Source organism: Diceros bicornis, chromosome 11, assembly GCF_020826845.1.
Source record: "Diceros bicornis minor isolate mBicDic1 chromosome 11, mDicBic1.mat.cur, whole genome shotgun sequence".
Classification (NCBI taxonomy): Eukaryota; Metazoa; Chordata; class Mammalia; order Perissodactyla; family Rhinocerotidae; genus Diceros; species Diceros bicornis.
Window position 1 is genome coordinate 66405594 of NC_080750.1, and position 24390 is coordinate 66429983.

The 24390-nt window shown below is 45.1% G+C and overlaps 1 protein-coding gene across 2 annotated transcripts in view; it reads right to left on the reverse strand.

Moving 5' to 3' along the window:
- EPHX2 (epoxide hydrolase 2) overlaps positions 1–24390 on the reverse strand; it is an 83334-nt gene that overhangs the window by 26140 nt on the left and 32804 nt on the right. Inside the window, exons 3-11 of one of the 2 annotated variants that reach the window (XM_058550461.1) lie at positions 21634–21793; positions 20163–20353; positions 18554–18676; positions 15284–15358; positions 11917–12012; positions 11306–11384; positions 9007–9041; positions 3875–3901; positions 1530–1615 (exon numbers count right to left, since the gene is read on the reverse strand). In XM_058550461.1, the coding sequence (XP_058406444.1) occupies positions 1530–1615; positions 3875–3901; positions 9007–9041; positions 11306–11384; positions 11917–12012; positions 15284–15358; positions 18554–18676; positions 20163–20353; positions 21634–21793 (872 nt within the window). The remainder of the gene's footprint in view (positions 1–1529; positions 1616–3874; positions 3902–9006; positions 9042–11305; positions 11385–11916; positions 12013–15283; positions 15359–18553; positions 18677–20162; positions 20354–21633; positions 21794–24390) is intronic. The other variant, XM_058550462.1, reaches the window with a different exon arrangement.

A 24390-nucleotide genomic window follows, 5' to 3' on the forward strand; every position in this document is an offset into this window, starting at 1 on the left:
CATCAGAGGGTCTTCGTGGTCAAACAGGTGAGTCAACCCTTATATTAAGCAGGTCCCTGCAGCTTATCTCAGTAGACCGCCATAACCAAGGATCCAAAGAAATATTCCACACTGAAGGTGGGCTTTTTTTCTTTCATTCATTGTCTGACGATCAATACTGTCAATATTATTCTTAAATAAGAGATCTGCCCAGCCAAGAGATGCTGTGTCCCATCGTGGACATCCCTAGAGAAGGGTCTCGGTTTCCTCCCGCCCTCCCAGGAACGCAGTATCAGGGCTGCTCTGAGCAGATGTAGAAGGAGCTACTACGACCAGAACTAATGATAGACATGACGGAAACAGAACACGAAGACGAGGAATGGGAAGCCAGAGCGTGCTTACCTGTTATTCTGGGCACAACTTCACTTGGCTCATGTTAAATATTTTTAAATTCTCCCAGGAGAGAGAGATTATGTTTAATAAAACAACCAGAAGGTGTTTCACCTCCTTCAAGGTAGGGACCATATGCTTGTTGCTCTATTTCCTTTTGTTCCCTTCAGGACCTTAATAAGGTGTGTAGAGTAACTTTTTGGTGAACCCAATTCTTATTTTGACTTTGAACGAGAGAGAGGACAGAGAGCGAAGCTAAAGAGATCAGAAGAACAAGAGTGCAAAAACTTTACAAATATTTTGGAAAATGTTTGATTCTTTTCAGTCTTTGATATCATCATACAATTTGACCTGGGGTTGAGCTGAACAAAGTTCTCTGGTGTTTCCGTTCTTATAAACTTAGCCAAATAAAAAGTAACTGGGTTAGTTAGGGAAATACAGAAGGCTACTAAGGATGATGTTTATTTAATTTGCTAAGATCTGAGGGTGAAATAGGAGGCCAGACAGGCTTCAACTGCAGCTGCCAGCTCAAATGGGCTGTGGGCACAAAGGCTACCTGACTCTCTGGGTTTAAAACCCATCATCTGAAAGCTCCTGCTGGTGCCCTGAAATCTGAAATGCCATTTGAAGAATGATTGTGAATGATGAGATGGTGGTCATGAAATGGACTTCTAACCTGACATCTGTACAGCATTGTGCAGAGTGTATAGTCAGAGAGGAGTTACCGTTACCACTTTGTGGTTGAGGAAACCAAGGCCTAAGGGGTGACGGGATCTGTCATACAGCCAGTTCAGGGCACAACTGAAAGTCACTTTTTCTGACTCCAGTCCAAGGCTGAAGTCTCTCCTGGCACTCAGTTCTACGAGTCCGATACTCCCGCTGCCTCACCCACCCCCCTCCAAGTCTACCGTCATCCTCCTGCATTCCCACTGGCCACTCAGGCCCTGAACGATTTGTCCCATTACTGGTAACTGGGACAGGCCTTGCTTCCTAAGACATCAGCTCATGAAGCCCTCCTTGTTAACGTGTCAATGGGCACTAAGGAGCTAAGGTGTTAATCTTCCCAGATAACCTATCTGTTTTCAAGAAGTTTTCTGGGGTTCAAGACCTAAGGCAGGATTCTAATGTGAATTCAAGTGCAGTCTTACCCAAATTCTTACCTCACTCTCTCAGGGTAGAAGAGAGCCATGTTCCACACCAGGCTGCCTCCCCAGTCGTGGCCAATGAACACGGCTTGAGAGATGCCCTAGCGCAGGATAAGGAAGGGAGCCAGATGTGGGCAGGTTTCTGGGATGGGGTGCTGAGAGCCCAAGGCCTCGTGCTCCCCTTAGGCCCAGTCCTCAGCCGACACGCCTTTCGCTCACTTCCTAGGGACTCCGCCACTGATGGCACAGTAGCTACTCCAAACATCTACCCTTTTGAAGCCTCCATTCTTACACATATCGGCCCCATACACCCTCTACACAATTGACTGGCCTTTTAGATTTTCTTAGAAGACTGAGGCCACTGGCCATGAATCCCCTCTCCCTCTCCACCTTCTCTTGAATCAAAATTTGTTTCACCTCTTTTCCTCCTTTTCATCTTAAAGTTGGTATAACTTACCTGTTCGTGTTCCAAGTTCATCTTTCATTGAGTGATATGATTCTACTCCCTCCTCCTTTGGGATCTTCCCTCCCTTAATTAACCACTAAAACCTCAAAACCATCTTGAATCTCTTCCTTCCTACCTGCGCCTTCCTTTTGTCTGCTGCTGCTGACAATGAATGACAACAGCTCTCTTCTACTGGGCACCTACTATGGCCCAGACACTGTGCTAAGTGTTTACATCCACTATCTGGAATTCTTCCAATAACCTTCTAACACACATTCTACAAATGAGAAGACAGGCTCACAGAGGTCAGGCAACTTGCCCAAGGCATGGATGGTAAATGGTGAAGCCACAATTCAGACCCAGGTCTCCCCAGCCTGAAATCGAGTTTTCTCCTCCACCCAACCCCGCTGGCCCTGTTGAGCCACCTTAGTGCCTTTCAGATCCTCCCCAGCCTCATTTCCATCTTGAAAAGTGGTTCCTTGACTCAGCTCTCTGCCATACTTCTGTCTCCTTTGTGCCGTCCAACTTCTCACCATGGTCTACACCAGCTGCCTCCCTAACAATCTTCTTAAGTCCCTACAGCCTGGCTCCTTCCCTGCTACCACAAGTCCACTGAAACTTCACTTGTAACAGCTATTAATCACTAATAATAGTTTGTTCCTTCTTGGTTCTCACTCTTCTGACTGTTTTGCAGCATCAGACATTTCCTTTGACACTTTCTTCCCTTGATTTCTGTGATGCTGTGCTTTCCAGGCTCTTTTCTGACTTCACTGAGTCTACTCTCTCCTCTACCTCTTACATGGGAGTATTCAGGGTTCAGCCCTCAGGCCTGTGGTGGGGAACTTATCTACTCCAAAGGCTTTAACTACCACCTCCAGGTGGCAGATGACCGCCTCATCTGCAGTTGGCCCAGCTTCCTTCCTACATGTCCCAGTAATGACTGGGCCAGGGATGGACACCTAACCCAGCTGCCAGCAACCAGAGAGACTCTCTTTCAGCAATCAGAATAAAAGACATTCTCAGCCAGTTGGAAATCTTCCAGACAGAAGGTCATTATGGCGTCAGGACTGAGGTGACCACACTAGGCCAAGTCCTCTTAGATGTCCCATGATACTCAAAAATTCCAAAGCCAATTCCATGGGATGGAGGATCTGCAGAAGATAGGGACCATGACATCTTCACCTCATTTCCTACAGTTCTGGCACCATGTCTTGCTGTTGAACTGGAACTCCTTTGTCTTCTCGGATTCTTCTCTCAACTCTCACATCCAATTAACAGGCAAAATCTCACTGCTTTAAGGTTCTCTTTTAGCTACCCCTCCACTTTCACTGTCCTGGCTTAGCCCTTCTCCCCTTCAGTCCATGCTGCAGGGTTTTCATTCTGCCACCGTGACCTAATTGAGGATGGGAGGAGGGTGTTATCAAATTGTAGTCTCAGGAATTATATGTATGCTCTGCAAAAGCATATTCTCAGATCACCACTGTTGATTTGTTTTGAGTTTGACATTCCAAACAATGTTAATGAAGGCATTCGAATTTAGATATTAAAAAAGGGATGTAAGTTTTTAAAAGTGGTGAAATATTAGCCTATAGGATATTTTCCAAATTTCTTGACTCAAGCCACTTCACCCCGGCTCAAAGCCAACAGAGGTATCCTATTCCCTGGAACATGCTTTTCAAGAAAGAAAAAACAAAACAAACTCGTCTCTACACCATTCTCCAAACACCTTACCATCTCTGTCTTTGCAATCCCTCTCGACCAATCACTCCGCCTCCTACTGCCCCGAAGTGTCCCTGCCCTTGCTACTCCCCTCCAGGGCTCTAACAGCTGATACCTTCAAAGGCTACATCTTTTCTTTAACTGCCCAAGCCCAAACAGAATTCTCCAAAGAAATCAGTTCAAAATAAATACTTACCAACTTATCCAGGAAAGTGACCATGTCCTAAGAAAGAAAATATAAAAAAATCAGAAATTGCATCCACCCACCTCAGCTACTTCAAGATTAGAATTACTGCATCTGCCTTTGTCATGGGCTGAATTATGTCTCCCCAAAATTCCTGTGTTGAAGCCCTAACCCCTCAATACCTCAGAATGTGACTGTATTTGGAGATAGGGTCATTAAAGAGGTGATTAAGTTAAAATGAGGTCATGAGCGTGGGTCCTAATCTAACCTGATTGGTGTCCTTATAAGAACAGAAGATTTACACACAGATACGATATGTACAGAGGAAAGACCATGTGAAGAAACAAGCAGAAGACGGTCGTCTACAAGCCTCAGATGAAACCGTGCTGACACCCTGATCTTTGACTTCTAGCCTCCAGAATGGTGAGAGATAATCTCTGTTGTTTAAGCCACTTAGTCTATGGTACTATGTTATGGCAGCCCGAGCAGACTAACACAATGTTCCATCATTTCATGAGCTTTTGGTTTACCTTCCTTCCCTTCCCAGCATCCTCTCAGTAACCAAGCAGACCCCAAACATGCAGAGTGATTATTCAGGGTATGACGGTACACATTCCTAACTAGGCCGTATTCACTGTAAGACAGAAATCATGGCTTCTTTCCTGGAGGAGAAGGGGGAAGAAAACTGTTCTGGTGAGGTCTGCCTGCTTGCCTTGTCCCAGGATGGTAAGTTCCTGCCCCTCCTCCCCCAACACAGATGTAGACACCTGGCTGCACCAGCCAGCAACCATGGAGTCTGAAAAGGTGTCTGAAATGTGTGAGAAGAAACTGCAAATGCTGTCACATTCTGAGTGAATGGGGCTGGAGATGAAGGGTCATCCAGAATTTGGGCATGTGCCAAATGCGCAAGTAGGGTAACCTTGCTGGGGATGGGGTGGAGGGGACAACAGAGCAGACGTGGGAGGGAATGAATCAGAGGCCTGACAGGCCATTGAGACCCTGCAGAAAGCCACACTGGCTTTCCTGTTTCCCAGCCTCATTCCTTCTAAAAGACTCCCGTCTAACTTGTCAACATCACACCCCATTTACCTGAGCCAACGTGAGGGGCCTCTGCTGGTTATAATAAAAAAGTCTGAAGAGCTGCATGTAAGGAGCCCTTGCTGGGCAACAGGTGCTGGGCAATGCCCCTCACATCCATTACTTCTTGTCCCCTCACAGGGAGCTGCAGGGAGGGCCTGCCATCTCCTCTTGACAGATGAGGAAACAGAGGCTCAGACTGGTTAACTGACGCAGCCAAGACCACACAGCTAGTAGGGGCAGAACTGGGACTGATTCTAGGTCTATCTAATCTCAAATATTCAAAATCAAAACATTCAAAGCCATCCTTTTTTACTATGGAGACCAACAGCTTTATGTTAAATAGTTTGTAGTCCCGTGAATTCTCCCCTCTTTCTACCCATTAAGAAGTAATGCCAGCTTGTTTTTGATTCTCCAGATAAATACCCTCATTGCGGGCTACAGAGACTGCACTGGCAAGAGTCTGGATATTTAGAAAATACATGCGATTATATTTCTGTCATCTACTGTTCTAGCTGCTTCCAAAATGAAAGATGATTTTTTTCCTCCTCTGGGCTGGGCTTGTTTTTTGGTTCTTCTAGATTAAGCAAGGAGATGGAAGTTTCAGGACAACAGAGACAGGGATAAGACAAAGGGCTTTCCCACAGCCCTTGTATTCTCTGTTCCAAGAGCGTTAAAAAGTGTTCAGATATTCCCCACCCTGGTCTCAGTCCTCCGCTGGGGGAACCTCCCAGTGTGGAAAGGGGAAGACACGGAGTTCTGTCTACAACCAGGAACTGCTTCAAAGGGAAAGGGTGTTAAAGGTGTTCTGATTCCTTTGGCTACCCCACCCCATGCCTGCCTTGAAAAGGCAGGGCCACAATGACAGTCTCACTTGGGAGGGGAACAGTGGGCAAGCCCCTCACCGCACCCCAAGAGAACGTGCAAAGGAAAGCATGATGACAGGTTCCATCAGTTAAAATATGCACAATTTATTTTTTTTAAGATGGAGGCACATAGTATTGGTGTAATTACTTCATTTGCTTGTTATTTTCATCTTCCTCCCAAGGAGAGGGGAGCAATTATTGGATGGTTTCATGGGGTCTTTTTTTCATGAGGTCTGTTATGGACTGAATGCTTATGTTCCCTCAAAATTCATATGTTGAAGCCCTAATCCCCAGTGTGACTGTATTTGAGGATAGGGCCTTTACGGAAGTAATTAAGGTTAAATGAGATCATAAGAGTGGGACCCTGATCCTATAGGATTAATATTCTTATAAGAAGAGACACCAGAGCTCTCTCTCTTTCCACTACGTGAGCACACAGCGAGAAGACAGTGGTCTGCAAGCTACAAGGAGAGCTCTCACCAGAACCTGACCATGCTGGCACCCTGATCTTAGACTTTCAGCTTCCAGAACTGAGAAAATATATTTCTGTTGTTTAAGCCACCTGCCTGTGGTATTTTGTTATGGCAGCCGAGCTGACTAACATAAGCACTAATGAGGAATTTAGCTGAAGGTTTCCCAGAAACCCCATAACATGCTTACCAAAGTGGGCAGCATGCACATGAGCACCTAAGAACCAACAGACTGTGCCATATAAGAGAGAGTCCTGGAGGCTCCGAGTCTCTAAGGGCTGTGGGGTGCAGAATTATGTCCAGCTACAGTGACTGCAAGACCTGAGTCCTGTCAGTAAGAGAAGCAATTAAGGAGGAATGTGGGAAATGAAATAACCGCAGGAACGCCTTTTGCCTTCTCCTTCTAGGGCACCTGACTGATGTTACTGTTCAAAACCACCCTCCAGCGCTAAAGTTTTATTCATTGTGTCTCTCCACTTTCTTCTTTCTTTTTTATTCCTTTATCTCTCGGGTTCTCAAACTGGCTCCTCAGACTTGCCTGACCACCTACTGCTGTTTGGTGAGCCCTCATCTCTGCTGTGGAAGCAACTTAAAAGCATGGAGTTCTGCTTTTCAGTAACTTCCAGATGCGCTTATAGGCCAAAGTGGATTCAAAGTCAATAATTCCAGGGCAGCCAGAATCTTGTAAAGCTCCTGGGGCCATTTCATTTCTAACAAGAAATAGCCTCATTCTCACAGCTCCTGAAAGATCCCTGGTTCTGGGGCAATTGTTTCCAGAAAGAAGGGCCTGGATCCACAGACATTCTCAGGGGCCTACCCACGTAACTATCTATTGGAAAACCCACCAAGTGAGCTTTGGCGTACGCCCAGGCAAGAGGAGTGGAATTACACCTGGGCACATCACAGTCTCCTCATCCTGCCGGTAAGAAGCACCTGCAATTCCATTCCTTCCCTCCCAAACACCTCCATCACCACACACAACCCGATAAGCTCCACACTTACAACATCTATCCTCCCGATTAAAACTCACTCAGAGCCTACTATGGGCCAGACTTTGTTTAAGTGCTGGGGATACAGCAATGATCAGGGAAAGCCAAGTTCCCTGATTTCAGGGAACTTGAATTTAAAAAGAGAGAGGGAGAAGACAGTAATATCTCCCACTCTTTTCCTCAAACTGTAGTGGTTCCTCCGTCTACTCAGACATCTCCAAGGGTCTGATGGAAACCATGGGTGCTCTACCAGGAAAATGCACATGGGCACCTCTGCTTCAAATTCTGCCTCCATCACCAGGGGCTCTTGGATTCCTGAGGGTCTGTACACCACACACGAAACATCCTTGCTTGACTGCCTACAGCCACTTCTTTCCACTTTCCAGTTAACCACAGTGTGGCTGGAAACTAGTTCAGCTCTATTTCCACATCCCACAAACTGAGAAGCACGCTCAGGTCTGAAGGAGCCTTGGAGAGCACGGAGCCCATGCATTTACTGTATTTTACCCCTGACAGCATGACCTGGAAAGGTTAAATGACTCACCCAAGGCCACACACAATGAAAGGGACAACTGGGTGTAGACAAGCCTCCCTGTGTTAACGACTTTAGAAGACAGCATCATCGCTGTGTTGCATTCCAACATTCCTAACTGGGAATCCTCAGACTACACACACACAGAGAATAGGGTTCTGGTCCCTTCAAGTTACCCATTCTAAAACAAATAACAGTCGTTTGATGAAGTGGCACACAAATTTCGGGAGTTGTGGTTGAGAAAAAGGATTTTCAATACATTTGGGGGGACGTCATTGAGAAAAGAAGTTTTTTGCGGGCACTTAAGCGTAAGCAGTATTAAGGATCTTCATTCAGTTTTCTGTATACCTACATTTAAAGATAATACAGGCTGGGGAGACCTTGGCAGGATTTGGGGGGAGATAAGAGCAAGATCAGAAGTGGCAGAGTGGAGGAGGCAAAGCCTGGGAGACTGAGGAAGGCAGAACAAGCCCAGCTGGGGACTCAGCTTTCACCCACGTTCTCCTTATGAGATGCCAGACCCTGCCTGTGGAGCTGGGCAGGGGGCGCTCCAGACAGCGTGACTCCAAGATGGAGGCTTTTTGTAATTTTAGTGTAATCAGCGGCTTTGCCAATCTCCTGGCCACCCAGGAGGCAGTTTCTTCCCCTCGCCCCCCTCCACAGCCTGTGCTTTTGCTCCAGGGCTGATGGAGGTCTGAGCCACAGTCTCTTCACCTAAGCCTCTGCCTTCCCCTGCCAGCTCTGAGATGAGAGGCCCCCTCCCCGACGATGGTGGTCATGACTGTCTTAGAATAAGAATGCCGTTACAGTCACCAGTCCACACACGAACTCCCTAGGTCTGGCCACCAACAGCTTTACAAAATTAAAGTGATTTTTAAAATTCCCGGGATGGACAGGCAATATGGTGGAGGAGCTAAGAGGAGGGACACGGGAGCTATTGCAGGGTTCAAAGCTGGCTCTACTAGCTGTTGACCTCAGGCAATAATTTACTTCCCTGTAACTCAGTTTCCTCTTCTGTCAAATACTTAGAGTAGCACTTGACATACTGTCATTTTGAAAAATCATCTCAACTTTCAGTAAGAATTTATACCCAAATGCTGTGAAATGCTGCTTTCCTCAGATTTAAATGGACACCCGCACTTCTGGCTTGTATCACTGAAAACACCGGGATGGAATAGAGGTTACAGGTGTTACCAAAGAGCCTTCTTACCTTACATATCACTTCCATGGAATACTCTTCTATTTCTGTGATTAAAAATAAAATAAATATATTTAATTCACATGATTAAAAATATACCAACAAACTAAAAGGGCCCTTTTGCCCCCCAAAAAATCTTATTAAATTCTTAGATTGATGTAGTCCACTTGTTTCTTTTTGTTTTTGTTGCCTGTGCTTTTGGCGTCAGATCCATGAAATCATTGCCAAGATCAATGTCATGAAGCTTTTCCCCTATGTTTTCTTCTAGGAGTTTTAGTTTCAGGTCTTACATTTAAGTCTTTAATCCAATTTGAGTTGCTTGTTGTGTATGGTGTAATATAAGGGTCCAATTTCACTCTTTTGCATGTGAACAGCCAGTTTTCCCAACACTATTTGTTGAAGAAACTATCTTTTCCCTATTGTATGCTCTTGGCACCCTTGTCGAATATCAGTTAACCATATATGTGTGGATTTATTTCTGGGCTCTTGATTCTATTCCATGATCTATATGTCTGTCTTTATGCCAGTGCCATGCTGTTTTGATTTCTGTAGCTTTGTAATGTGTTTTGAAATCAGGAAGTGTGAGTCCTCCAGTTTTGTTCTTTCTCAAGATTGATTTGATTATTTGTGGTCTTTTGTGGATCCATATGAATTGTAAAATTGTTTTTCCTATTTCTGTAAAAAATGCCTTTGGGATTTGGATAGGGATTGTATTGAATCTGTAGATCGCTTTGGGTAGTATGGACATTTTAACAATAATAGCAATTCGAGAAAGAGAAAAGAAAAAAAATAAGAGAGAAAACAGAAGAAAAAATTATCAAATAAATAATTCCAGAAAATTTCCAAGAACTGAAAGATAAATATACTCAGCAAAGTAGATAAAAAAAAAAAAAAACCATATTATAGCACAGTATCATAAAATTTTAAAACACAACAGATAAAGACAAGATCCTAAAAATGTCAAGGGTAAGGAAAAAAACCCAAACAAATGGTCACATAGAAAGACTTGTGGATCAGAATAGTGTGGGACTTCTCAACAGCAACAAGGGAAGCCAGAAAATAGTGGGACAAAGGCTTCATAATTTTAAGGGGAAATTAATTGTTACCTAAAATCTATTGCCAAAGGATATGAAATTTATACACAAATGACCTGAAATGTATGTGTATGTATTCCAAATCACTATGTTTGGCTTTATAATTCATGTTATGTATAATCTTTCAACTATAGTTAACATGTAAGTTACGTTTTCTAAAAAAAAAAAAAAAGTTGTACTTAGGGTATGACTATAAGTCCCAGTTTGTCCAGGACAGTTTCAGTTTATGTGTGTTCCTATTAATAGTGTCTCTCTCACTTTTAATAGTGTTCTAGTTTGAATTATAAATTGTTTCACTAAGTTACGCCTAGGAGATTCAGGGAAGATCGCATTATAGATGAATAAAAATAAACATTTTAATAATAAATTTACAAAAATCCTCTTAGATGCCTTTCCTGGAGGTTTAGCCACTGAAACCCATCCTTAGATAGACTCCTACTGGGATCCATAGATGTTGGGTTAAGAATCTGGCCATCAAACTACCATATGATCCAGCAATTCCATGTCTGGATACATAGCCCAAAGAATTGAAAGGAAGGACTCAAACAAACATTGGTACACCCATGTTCACAGCAGCATTACTCACAATATCCAAAAGGTGGAGGCAACCTAAGTGCCCATCAATGGATGAATGGATAAACAACATGGTATATACATATAACGGAGTGTTATTCAGCCCTAAAAAGGAAAGGAATTCTGACACATGTTACAACATGCAAGAATCTTGAAGACATTGTGCTGAGTGAAATAAGCCAGTCACAAAAGGACAAATACTGTATGATACACTTACATGAGGTATTTTGAGTAGTCACAAATTCATAGAGAAAGAAAGTAGAATGGTGGTTGCCAGGGACTGAGGAAAGGAGGGAGAATGGAGAGCTGTTGTTTAATGGGTAGAGGGTTTCAGTTTGGGAAGATTAAAAGTTCTGGAGATGGATGGTATATCCTACATCCTACATGCCCACGGACCAGCAGGAGACTCCCTTAGGGCACAGGCCATTGGGTCTCTTGTATTCATTCAGAGTATGGAGAACGGAGACATCTGGGGCCCAAAGTACATAAACACAGGACACTGCAGGAGAGGAAAAGGGTGAAGCCAGACCCCCTTGAAGGGCTGCCTGCTCTGACCTGGGACCAGGGGAAGAAAGCACAGTTGGAGAGCTCAGACGGTCAGAAGGCATGACCAACACAGGACAGCTATGAGACAGCTAACCTACCAGGAGGAGTGGACGAGTCTCCATAGCCTTTCATGTCCACAGCTAGAACCCGGAAACCTGCCTGGGCCAGAGCAGGGATCTGGAAAGCAAACGATTCAGGCACAGTCCAGTGTGGTCTTATCGGTCTTTTGCTAACACACCCTGTTTGCTTCTGCTATCCCTGTTCTTGTAAATGGCTCAGCTCAAATTGCCACATGGCACCAGCTCATGTCCTTGACAGGGGGCTGGAACAGGCAAACCTGGATAGGGCTTCCGAGCCCAGCGGTGGGGTTTGTGCACTGTACTTACTGCCACATCCAAGAGAGCACCTTTCCTAGTAAAGACCTTGCAGATTTCTACATTCATTAAAGATTTCCCAGCAGGTAGTGTAGAGTGTCTTGAAGAAGTCTGACTTTTTCTAATCTGCAAAGGCGGCGTATGGGCTAGCACAACTCTGAGGTCTGGAGGGATCTCCGGCCCCAACATTTCTGAGGTATTGTGGTCATACTTTGGAGACAATGCTCCTCTGTAAGGTTTGAGCTTCTTAATGACACTCCAGGCTGGGCCACACCATCTAGACTTTCCCCTCCCCTCCCCCTGACTGGGGCACACCTTCTCCCAGTTTCCCTTACCTGGTACCTCCAAGAGAACCAGCTCTCAGGAAATCCATGGCAAAGGCACACGGCGGGGCCAGAGCCCAGCTCCACGAAATGCAGATGGACCCCAGGCTGTAGAAGAGAGAGTGAGCGGGAAGTGACCACGCACCAGGCTGGGCAGAACCAGGCACCTCTTCTGCAGACGGCCCGGGGCCATTTCAGTACATTGCCAGATCTCACCTGACCCAGCTGTCTCAGCTAGAGGCCCCAGTGCTCCAAGAAGATGTCTGAGAAGAGACAACTGGCCAAACTGTGCAATTAGAACAGGCGGCTTTCATTGTGACATAAGAAGCCTAAAGAGGCCGGCCCCATGGCTTAGCGGTTAAGTGTGCGCGCTCCGCTGCTGGTGGCCCGGGTTCGGATCCCAGGCGCGCACCGACGCGCCGCTTCTCCGGCCATGCTGAGGCCGTGTCCCACATACAGCAACTAGAAGGATGTGCAGCTATGACATACAACTATGTACTGGGGCTTTGGGGGGAAAAATAAATAAATAAAATCTTTAAAAAAAAAAAGAAGCCTGAAGAGAAGATTATGATATTGGAAAGAACCCAGAAGAGAACAACTTTGCCTTCCTCCCTAAAAGACTCTCATACTGTCAGAGTTTCTGTGCTGTTTGACATGTTTTCAATATTTTAAACTGGGGGCTGATTTTGTGCAGATCATAAGATTCATGTTAATGTGCAGAATACCATGATTATTTCTTTAAAAGCTGTTTAGCTCTTGACTATGAATTTTTTTTCAAGCTTTGCTACACTTCTAGTCCTTTCTGGGCTACATGGGTGTGGCAGAGACTGCTAGGATTCAATATCTGTGTTCTTCTCTTCTCCCTGGCACACGGTGGCATTTTCCAGACCTCCCCTCACTACCCTGCAGTGGGTGTGGCCATGTGACTGAGCTCTGGCCTACGGCATATGAGCGGAAGAAATGTGTGCTGCATCTGGGGCCCATAGAAACCTCCCACACTTGGTCCGCCCTCTTTTCCTGTCTGCATCTGGATGGACTGGGCCCTGAGAAGGGTGGAGCCAGCAAAGAGAAGGACCTGGGTGCTTGAATGTGTGTGGAGAGAGCCCGCTTCTACCCCACACTGGACTGTGCTGCACGTAAGACAAACTCGGTGTTAAGCCACCGACAGTTGGGATTGTTTGTTACAGCACTGAGCCTACCCTGAGGGGTTGGGGGTGGGGGCCCCTAAGCAAATGAACTAAAGCACCATACAGTGAAAGTGCCCTATTTTTCCCCAAAGTACCTATCTTCAACTTTCCAATGGAAATGAATAAGAAAAATAAGGGTCACATTATAGAAATTCACTTGGGACAATTCTATTCAGCAGCGTCTCACACTACTCCAAGCTGGGTTTCCAGACTAGAAGCTTCATTCACGATTCCCAATGAGCTATTTTGCTCAAGAAAACATTAGGCTGACATTTCACAAAGGCTTTCATGGACTACGATCTTTTTATCAGCATATGTTCCCTAGTCTTCCCTTTAGTACTTGGCAAAGGGAGGGAATTTAACTTTAAATTCTATACTCCTTTACAGTGAAAAATGTCATAGTGCTGACACCCAATCCAACGAACCTAACCCGCCTCTGTCCCGAATGGATCCCAACCAAAAGGCTCACTCTCGCTGCTTCATATTTGACTCAGTGGAGTAGCTCAGCAAACACATGTACTTTCCCATCCTTTAAATGATATACTAATAAAATTGCCATAAAGCCAAAAAATGGGAAAAGACCTTTTACCAACCCAGTTTGAGTTGCACTGGCATTCAGTGGTGACCGATGGACCAGCACCCTGAGCCTGGGCTCAGCTGGGGCTCCCCAGAGGTCGCTGCCTCAGTTCTTTAATTTGGGGTAGGGGCAGATGGGGTAAAGCAGCTCTGATGGCCCTCCTTCAAGGTCAAATGAAGAATCTACTGAAACTGGCTGGATACGCAAACATCAAGAGGACTACGTGAATAACGCTGTGCAGGGGGTTGAAGACACAAAGTTACACCCCAGACCCGAGTCCCAGGCAGAGAGCCCCTCCCTCCTCATCAACGCCAGAGGAGAGGTCTGAAGGGACCTTAGGAAACGGCACCCCCGTCAGGAGCATGCAAGGTCATAGCAGGGCTGCACTGATGCTGGCCATTGGCTTTCAGCACCAGGAAAGCCCTTTCTTGCTATCCAAACCCCACTCATCCTTTGATGCCCAATTCACCATGTCTGCTGGGCCTTACTGCCGGCATCTATGGTTGCTGCCTCCACCCTCACAGAGCCCATTCGGAGGGCTCAGGGCTCCGCTATTCTGCATGGACCTCATCCTGCGATGTGGCCGCAAGGGCTGCGAATGAAGGTTTATCTCAGCGTAAAGTAAAATCCCTGAGGTCATGGAAGACGCTCTATTCTCGGTATTTCTCTCCGTGCCCATCAAATAGCAAACGCTCAGAAATATCTGTAGGAGTATCCTCCAGGGCAGCAGGCCTTCCCCACAGTCTCCAGACCTGCACAGCTCAGGCTGCCAGCTGCTACTGTTTGTGGAGCACGGAGGTGTCAGATACTATGCCTTGTGGTCTACAGGCAGTATTTCAATTAATCCACATGAGAATATCGAGGGGAGTATTATCATCACCTCTTTATAAAGCTGGGTACATGGAGAGTCAGAGTGATAAGAAATGTACCTGAATTTGCAAACTTAGTAATTGCCAAAGCCCAGACTCAGACTATTTCACCTGGCTCCAAAGCGACCGTCGGGCCTCGTTCTGCTTGTGAGCTGACCTGTAGCTTTAGGTCCCTTCCCACTGAAATGGGGCCAAGAACAAATGAAGAAAGATCCTGAAGCAAATCTGTGAAGACGTTCTAAAGCCCTACTCCGTATCCCGGCCGGGTCAGGAGTCGGGGCCCCTCTGCACGTGGCCTTGCCACAGCCCTGACCACTGGGCATTTTAATGACCGCTCCCCTCTCTTTATCCTTGCCATGGTTCCTTGAGGACAAGTCTGTCTTGGTCCTCACTGCCTCCCTCGTACCTGGCCCACACCTGACATAAAACAAGTGCTCTATAGATACGCGTTGGATGAGAAAATGTTTTCGCCCCAACACAGGCCAGACACACACAACTTTAGCACCTGGGCGACCCAAGGCCCCATGTGGCCTGCTGTTTTGTTGAAGTCTGACACAGTGCTTTGCGCGTCCTGAGGCACGATCCACGTCTTCTATTGATTTTTGGGGAAAGATATTTGTGGGAAATACTATTTCCCTATAAATGGTGGATGTACAACTACCCTTGATATTTAACAAATGTCTCTCCAAGTCATGTAGGTGACCTGGCTGATAGCACTCAGCTGCCCAGAGAGCGAGCTTCCTTACCTTTATGGGCACGTACCCGTGGCTCACGTCGTTTGGATTGCATGGGGTCGGCAGAGGGGCTGCAGTTTTGAGAAGCTGAAAGTGAGAGAGGTACAGTGAGAGAGGTGGCTGCAGCTTCCTTCCACGAGAAGTTCTCAGAGGGAGTTTACAAAACACCAGAGTGCTGGCACCAGAAGACAGCTCACGAGTCACCTCTGCCATGGCCTCCTGAGTCCCATCAGGGACTGACTAACCTATCTCCCTCTCCTCTCGGGCACACAGCTAGACTTCATCTCCTTGCCTTCCTTTCTGAGTTCTGGCCAACAGAATGCAGACAGAAGAGTGTGGCCTCTCTGCCTGGCCTCTTAAAATCTCCATGCGATTCTCTACATTCTCTTTTTTTCCATCTTCCAGCTGAGTGTCTGGTGTGACCTCAGAAACCACAGGTGGAAGACAGTGGGTCCTCTGTCAACTTGGGTCCTTGAATGGCTGCGTGAAGCAAAGCTCCTGGCCACCACTGAGTGAACTTTACATAAGCAAGAAATAAATACCACTTGCTCTAAAACACTGAGATTTTGGACTTCAGTTAATGTAATTCTTCTCTACAGCAGTTCCTCAAGTGGTCACTCAGGCTCAAATTGGATACAGCCAGGAACACAAAGTTCACAAAGTGGCCATTCCATCATCGTAGGGCTCTTTTGAAGGGTTTCTCCTTCAAGCTGGCCAAAATCAAACTCTCTGTGCCTTTGTATTCGTTCGCAGAGCTGCCATAACCAAGCCCCACAGGCTGGGCGGCTTCAACAACAGACACTTATTCTCTCACAGTTCTGGAGGCTGGAAGTCTGAGATCAAGGGTTGGGTTCTCCTGAGGCCTCTCTCCTTAGCTTGCAGATGACTGTCTTCTCCCTGTGTCCGCACAAGGTCTTCTCTCTGTGTGTGTCTGTGTCCTAATCTTCTCTGCTTATAGGGATACTAGTCACATCAGATTAGGGTGCACCCTAATGACCTCGTTTTACCTTAATTACCTCTTTAAAGACCCTATCTCCAAATACATTCACATCCTTAGGTCTTAGGGGTTAGGGCTTCAACATATGAATTTGAGGGGAGGACACAATTCAGCTGATAATAGCCTTCTGCCTGCAGGCCCCAGTTCTGTCCTCTGGAGTCCTGGAGGGTCAGATAACCTGTCTTTGTATGACATCCAGGTAAATAGGAAATTCCTAAACGTAATATCCTTAGGAGGCTTCTGTAACTTTTTGGTGTCGGTTTCCTTGAGACAGAAGTGACCAAGGACAGGATGCTGAGCAGACGTAAGTGAATGGATTCACGAGGAGAGACATACTAGTGACTCCTACCACCAGATTTCTCATCTTTAGTCCCAAAGGTGTGACCTAAGGAAGCAGTAGCTCTCCTCAGCTACCAGTTTCCTGACCTCTAAAATGGGGGAAATAAACTATGAAATTCACCTCCCTTGTACACATGGGAGAGTCTGCCTAGGTGTCCTCAGAGAGAAAAACAGAAGGTGAGCCCCCACCTCTGTGGCATCTGGAGAGGACCCAGGGTGTGGCGGTAGAGATGGGCAGCTTGGTGCCCTCTGATGGCAATGAGCCCGAGACAGCTTGTCTGGCCAGAGACAGCTAAGATACTGACCAAGGGCTAGTGTCCCTCAGGGCCCTTCTTCGGCTATGTCCCTGGCTTCCTATGTCACACACCAGGGGATGTTCCACCGCTTGGAGGGTGGGGCTGTCTACTCGAATGGTTGTCCCATGTGTCTGCACAATTTACAAAGCCAGTGCATGACTGAGTCCCACAGCCTTCCTGAGAGATAAGAGGCACTCCTCCTCTGGTTAAAAAGGAGTGACTTTCATTTCTCCTTATACCTTCCCCACACCCCTGAGAAGAAAATAGGTGGGACATGGCTTACTTTCCCAATTTTATAGGACGGGTGTCTGTGGCTCAGATGCGACAGGGGGACAAACCTAGTAAATGGAACAAGCAGGTGGATGCTCCAATTCCAAGTCTAGGGGGCTTTCTTCTCTGCTGCATGAGACTTCCAGGCTTGCAGAAGGACAAATCAAGCTTGGGCAAGATGCTTTAAGGTTGTGAAGTCATTAGACACACATTTTTATTTATTTGTTAAAGATGAAAAGTCAATTATTCCTGTTAAGGGTGCTAAATTCATCTACTGAAGTCCTAACCCCCAGGACCTCAGAATGTGACTGTATTTGGCGATAAGGTCTTTAAAGAGGTAATTAAGGTTAAATGAGGTCATTGGAGTAGGCCCACTGGAGTCAGAATCCAATCTGACTGGTGTCCTTATAAGCAGAGGAGATTAGGACACACACAGAGGGAAGACCATGTGAGGACACAGCAAGAAAATGGCCATCTACAAGCCAAGGAGAGAGGTCTCAGGAGAAACCAACCCTGCCGACACCTTGATCTCAGACTTCCGGCCTCCTAGCAAGACTGTTCTCTTAGCCACCTAGTCTGTGCAACTTTATGGAAGACCTAGGAAACTAAAAACCAATACAGTCCCCTTTGAGAAAATGGTTGTGATGCCTTTGACGTCCAGCTAGCTCAGTAAAGTGTATGGACCCCCGCCCCGCTCCTCTCCCCTTATGCTGACACAAGCAAGGCATTGCATTACTGAAAAACGCTGGCATAACTGTCACTGCTGGACTCAATGGCATCAGTGATCTTAGGTAAGCTCAAAAGAACAAAAGGGGAGTCAGCTCTGGCAGAGCAGGCTAGTCCCCAAGCAGCCCCCATGGGTGTCATTCAGGACGTCCCATTCTCCTATGTGAGGGACAGGTTTTACCTAAGAGCTTTCCCTCTGACTGGCAAGAGGGTGTGAACCAGGTGGAGCTAAACAACCACACCTGGGTGCCAGCAGCACGCCCAGGCGGACAAGGTGAGGACTGGGCTCCCTACTCCCGCCAGGGCAGACCTAGCAGCTAAATTCTCAATATTTAGTCTCAAAAGTCAAGTCAGGTGGCTTTGAAAGCTCCACTCTTGTCTTGGTTCCCCCAACTCTGATTAGTATAGATTCTTGCTCTCAGAGCACTGTTTCCCTGTTTGCTGACTGCAGAGAAAGAAACAAGAAGTTCTTCAAGGGCATTATGCAGATCACACACAGGGAATGGATTCCCACCCAAGAGGTCCACGCCCGGGAACCACGCCAGGAGCAATGAACTCCCCAAACACCGGGTTCTCCTCTCCCTTGTTTTGTCTCCTGTGTACCTAAACACAGATGGGGGACGGGAAATCCACTCAGCACAGACGTACAGTTACCTGCATCCCGGTTACTTTCTCCAGCTCTCTCAGGGCTGTGTCAGTGTCATGGACGAGGATGGTGACCATTCCCAAGTCACAGGCTGGCTTCAGATAAGCCTCAAGGTCATCCAAGAAAACCACCTTAATCCAAATAGTGTGGACACTAGCATCACTTTGACCAAAGCAAACTTACACATGAGGGACAACACCAGAAAGAAACACATTTAAATGTGAACAGGGGTCATTTTATGATGATGAGATGAAGAATTATTTTTCTCTCCGGTAACTACTCTTAAAATTAAAAACATTTCATTGCATAAGCACACACATAAACACACAGATAGATGTACATGTTCCCACATACACCTATTGGTTTCAGTCTGAATTCTGAAACTGTAAGAAGATTAAGGAAGGATATAAACTTATCAGAATGACATTAAAATTCTTCTAGGAAAACTAACATGTATGAATAGACAAAAAAATGTCTGGAAAAGAAGTGTAAGAAGGGCAGATAATACATTATGAAGCTACAAAAGGTAAAAAAAAAAAAAAAAAGGTCTAGTACTAGAAAAGAAATAGACGTATCAATGAAATAGAGGAGAATCAAGGAATAGACCCCAAAACAAACGACAATTTAGTTTCTAATAAAAGTGATGTGTCCAATTGGTGAGGAAAAAGATTATTTAAAAGATTATTTAATTATTTTAACTGTTCAGGGAAAAAAGTAGATCCTTCCTTCATATCTTACCCCAAAATAAATTCTGAATGGATCAAAGATTTAAATTTTAAAAGAAATAAAGAAAAAAAAAAGATCCTTAAAGTTGTGGAAGAAAGCTTAGGTGCCTTTATTTATAATCTTGGATTGAGGCAGGCCTGGACTTCTAAGCAGCTCATCCGACCTGAAAGCCATAAACGCAAAGACATTTATTTATATGCTAACTAAGATTCAGAGTGCTGTTCTAATGCTTAACCCAGGGGTTGAGAAGAGCAGAGCAAAGTGTAAGAGGAGCAACGAAGGGCTCGGGGATTGAGCCTGCTAAGGATTCCCAACGACACAGTTCAGGGTTCCATCCGACCAGCTTGTGGGTGATGTGGGGCCAACAAGAACGGGTCAGAAACATCAGGGAAAGGAATTTAATCTTGGTCCAACTGCCTTTTGGAAGAGTAGAGAAGGAGAACAGTGAGAATAATCTAGAGATAGTATGAAGACAGAATTTGGGGGCAAAGGGGTGGCAGGAAGTAGATTGTTGCCACACTCCTGCTCACCCTTTGGTGAGGTGACCCTGGCTAGCCTTGTGGTCCTTGGGAAGTCTCCCAGGGTCTACGTTTCTTTATAGGCAAACTGAGGCAGCTGGTCTAGCAGCTTTCAACAATATCTGTTTTGACCAAGGTTCTGTAAGAGCCACAGAGAAGGGCCAGATGCCCACCTCCGGTAGAACTTTCTAGACTGAAGGGATGGGCAAATGTCCTTTAGAAGTTCTAGTCTGGGAGAAGTGGAACCTGCCACTGGACCTAGAACTGTCTTTCCAGGGCTCAGATGTCCCCCACCTGTTCGTTCCTCCTCAATTTTTCTTGATTGCAATATCTCTAGAATTTTCTTCTCCAATGAAAGGAAGTGTCTACGTACCTCATTGGGGCTGGCCTTCAAGGTGTCCAGCACGTACTTGTAGATCTGAGGCTCAGGCTTGGCCATTCCAATCCTACATGACTCTATCAGGAAGTCAAAGTGTGGCCTCAGCTCACACAACAGCTGGGCCATGCTGCCTCTCTGGGGGCTGTCGTCCAGCCAGTTGTTGGTGAGGAGACATGTTGTAAATCCTGAGCAAGAAGTCACGAGTGAATGGACCAGCTACAGAACTTTGCTCTGAGAAGCTCCGGGTGCCCCACGTGGAGCCTCATCTTTGAGGCCAAGTGGGGTTCAGCTCACTTACATCAATCTCCTAAAGCCCAGCATTTAAACTAAGTTGGAAAAGAATCATCTTAACCCATAAGGACTTCCTGACACAGAGAAATGAGAGTGAGCTAACTGTGTACATTAAGGGCTTCCAGAAGCCTGGATGGACACACTACTTCCCTTAATTCCTTGCAATTGTAGAGCAAAAGGTTGTGACATTCGTCAGCTCATTTAATCAAAGTGTTTTACATTCATCAGCCCATTTGATCCTCTCCACCTTTAGGGTAGGCAGGGCAGATCTCACTATCTCACTTTTACAGATGAGCAAACAGAAGCTCAGACAAATTACGAGCTGCCCAGAGCCACACAGTGAAGGCAGAGGCAAGCCAGGCCCAGAATCCTGCCTCCGACTGCCACTCCAAAACTCTAAAACTCCTTCCAGTCCAGGTTACTGCAAACTCTGCTCAGCTGTATTTCAAAACACCTGCCTTGGCTGCCAGAGACTGCATTTCCATCTCAAAACTAGAGAAATGTAAACAGAGATAGCACTATCCCTGGCTTTTTCTGTCTAACCAGAGAGGTCAAGAACCAGGAGACACTGGAAAAGAGACATGAATGAGTCGAAGTGAGACCCTTTCCACGTAATGAGTGAGAAATACGGACATGGGATGGCTGAGCCACGACTGGGTAAGTCTACTAAGTGGGTGGAATGATGCAAATATGCCTGTGAAGAAGAGCCGGGCTCTGACATGAAATAAATGCCTATTGGATGAATATGATTTCATGTCCTAGGCCATATGACACAATCTAAATCCATGTCAGCCAGCACATAGCTGAGCCACTCTGACCCCAGAGGTTAAAAAAATGATAGTTGCTTGAAAGGACTTGTTTTTTAATCACTGTGACAAGAGGTTGGCTCATTCAGGTCATTACTAGCGCCATTGAAGGGAGAGAATTTTGCTCACAAGGAAGTCTCTGGCATAAATCGCTTTATTAAATAAAATTATTTCATTTTTCCAGCTATTCTGATAGTGTTGTTTTTTGCCATTTAATAAAACTTACTTTGGGGCTATGTTTTAAGAATGGCTTTCCATCAAGGCCCAGAAGATTTGTGATCTCAAAACACATTTAGATGTATTCTGACCTAACCTCCCAAGGGTTCGGGTGTGGTTGGGTCAGAGAATGGCCAGTAGTGGATCCTTACCCTTCTTTCTGAGAGCGAGAGCTGCTTGAAGCATGGGGTGGTTGATGTTTCTTTCTGAAATTGCCTTGGCAAAGATTTGATTTATAGAGAACTTCTCAGGGAGGTGGATTCCAGAGTTCTTAGAGCGTTTCCTGCAGTCTTCTTCAATGAATGGCACCCACTGTAAAAGCAAATTGATGAGGGACTGTCAATTGGTACAACTGCTTGGAAAAGCTTTTGACAGCATTTACTAAATCTGAACACACCCATTCTCTGTGATCCAGCAATTCCGCTCGAGGACACACACCCTATGGAAATGTCTATATATGTTCACTAAAAGACATGTACAAAAATGTTCACAGCAGCACTATTCCTAACTGCCTAAACTGGAAGCTACTCAAATGCCCTTGTTATGGGCTGAATTGTGTTCTCCCAAAATTCATGTTGAAGTTCTAACCCCCAGGACCTCAGAATGTGACTGTCCTTGGAAATACAGCCTTTAAAGACGTAATTAAGGTAAAATGAGGTCATGGGTGGGCCCTAATCTAATCTAACTGGTGTCCTTACAAGAACAGGAGATTAGGACACAGACATGTACAGAAGAAAGACTGTGAGGACGCAGGGAGAAGACAGCCATCTACAAGCCAAGGAGACAGGCCTCGGAAGAAAGAACCCTGCCAACACCCTGATCTTGGGCTTCTAGCCTCCAAAGCTGTGAGAAAATAAATTTCTGTTGTTTGAGGCACCTAGTCTATGGTATTTAGTTATGGCAGCCCTAGCAGACTAACACACCCATTAATAGCAGAATGGACTGTGGTATATTTATACACTATCACAGCAGCACTATTTATAATAGTCCCAAACTGAAAACTACCCAAATACCCATCAACAGCAGAATGATCGAGAGCCCAGAAATAAACCCACACATATGTGGTCAATTAATTTACAATAACAGAGCCAAAAATATACAATGGGGAAAGAATGGTCTCTTTATAAATGGTGTTGGGAAAACTGGACAGCCACATGCAAAAGAATGAAACTCCACCACTATCTTATACCATACACAAAAATTAACTCAAAATGGATTAAAAACTTGAATGTAAGACCTGAAACCATAAAACGCCTGGAAGCAAACACAGGTGGTAAGCTCCTTGCCATCAGTCTTGACGATGATTTTTTGAATCTGACACCAAAAGCAAAAGTAACAAAAGCAAAAATAAACAAGTGGAATTGCATCAAACTAAAAAGCTTCTGCACAGCAAAGGAAACCATCAACAAAACGAAAAGACAACCTACTGAATGCGATAAAATATTTGCAAATCATATATCTGATTAGGTGTTAATATCCAAAATATATAAAGAACTCAAACAACTGAACATAAAAAAGCAAACAATCTGATTAAAAAATGGGCAGAGGATCTGAACAGACGGTTTTCCAAAGAAGCCATACAGATGGCCAACAGGTACATGAAAAGGTGCTCAACATCACTAATCATCAGGGAAATGCAGATAAAATCCATGAGATATCATCTTAACCTGTTAGAATGGATATTATCAAAAAGACAAGAACTAATGAGTGTTGGCGACGATGTGGAGAAAAGAGAATCCTCGTGTACTGTTTGTGGGAATGTAAATGGGCACAGCCACTATGGAAAACAGTATGGAGGTTCATCAAAAAATTAGAAATAGAACTACCATAATGATTCAGCAATTCTATTTCTGGGTGTTTATCCAGGGAAAATGGAAACACTAACTTGAAAAGATCTCTGTAGCCCCATGTTCATTGCAGCATTATTTACGATAGCCAAGATATGGAAACAACCTAAATGTCCATCAATGGATGAATGGATAAAGAAAATGGGGTATATATACGCAGTAGAATATTATTCAGCCATAAAGAAGAATGAAATTTTCCCATTTGTAACAACATGGATGAACCTCAACGGCATTATGCTAAATGAAATAAGTCAGACACCGAAAGAGAAATACCGTATGATCTCTCTTATATGTGGAATCCAAATAAAAAAAAAACAAAAGCTCAAGCTCTTAGATTTACAAAATAGATTAGCGGTTGCCAGAGGTAGGGGGATGGGGGAGGTGGGGGTGGGGTGGGAGAAATGGGTGAAGGGGATGAAAAGGTAAAAAGAAAAAAAAAGGATACAAATTGCCAAAATTGATGCAAGATGAAATATAAAATGTGAACAGACTAAAACTATTAATGAAATGAGAAAAATAAAAAAAGAATTCACTTTTCCATAAAAATAATAAAAATCCTCCAGCCCCAGACTGTTACACAAGTTAAAAAAAAAGTAAAGTGGGAGAGTTATACAACTAGATTTGCATTTTAGGAGGATCATCCTAGAAACAGTGAGGGACACTGATTGGATTGGAAGAAGGGAGAATGATTAGAAGAGAATTTTCACAAGTTCCCATCATCACAAATATCCACCTACTAGCACCTGTGGCCAAGAACTCTGCCTTCCCTTCTGCTGCCATAGATGAACGGTCTACTGCTCTTACCAAAGTTCAGCCCCTCCATCTGTGCCATAGATTCCATCCCTTTCTGCTTTCAAGGCCATGGCACCAGCCAGTCTCCCCTCTTTATTCCTCCATCAGCAGTTTTCCTCCCTTCTGGATCATTGCCATGAGCATACAAGCATGCTGTTATCATAAAGAAAACCTCTTTCTTGACCTCATTCTCTCCCACTACTGTATCAAAACTTCACATGGTCTTCAAACCCCTTCCTCTCATTCTTTCTTGAACATACTCTGATCATG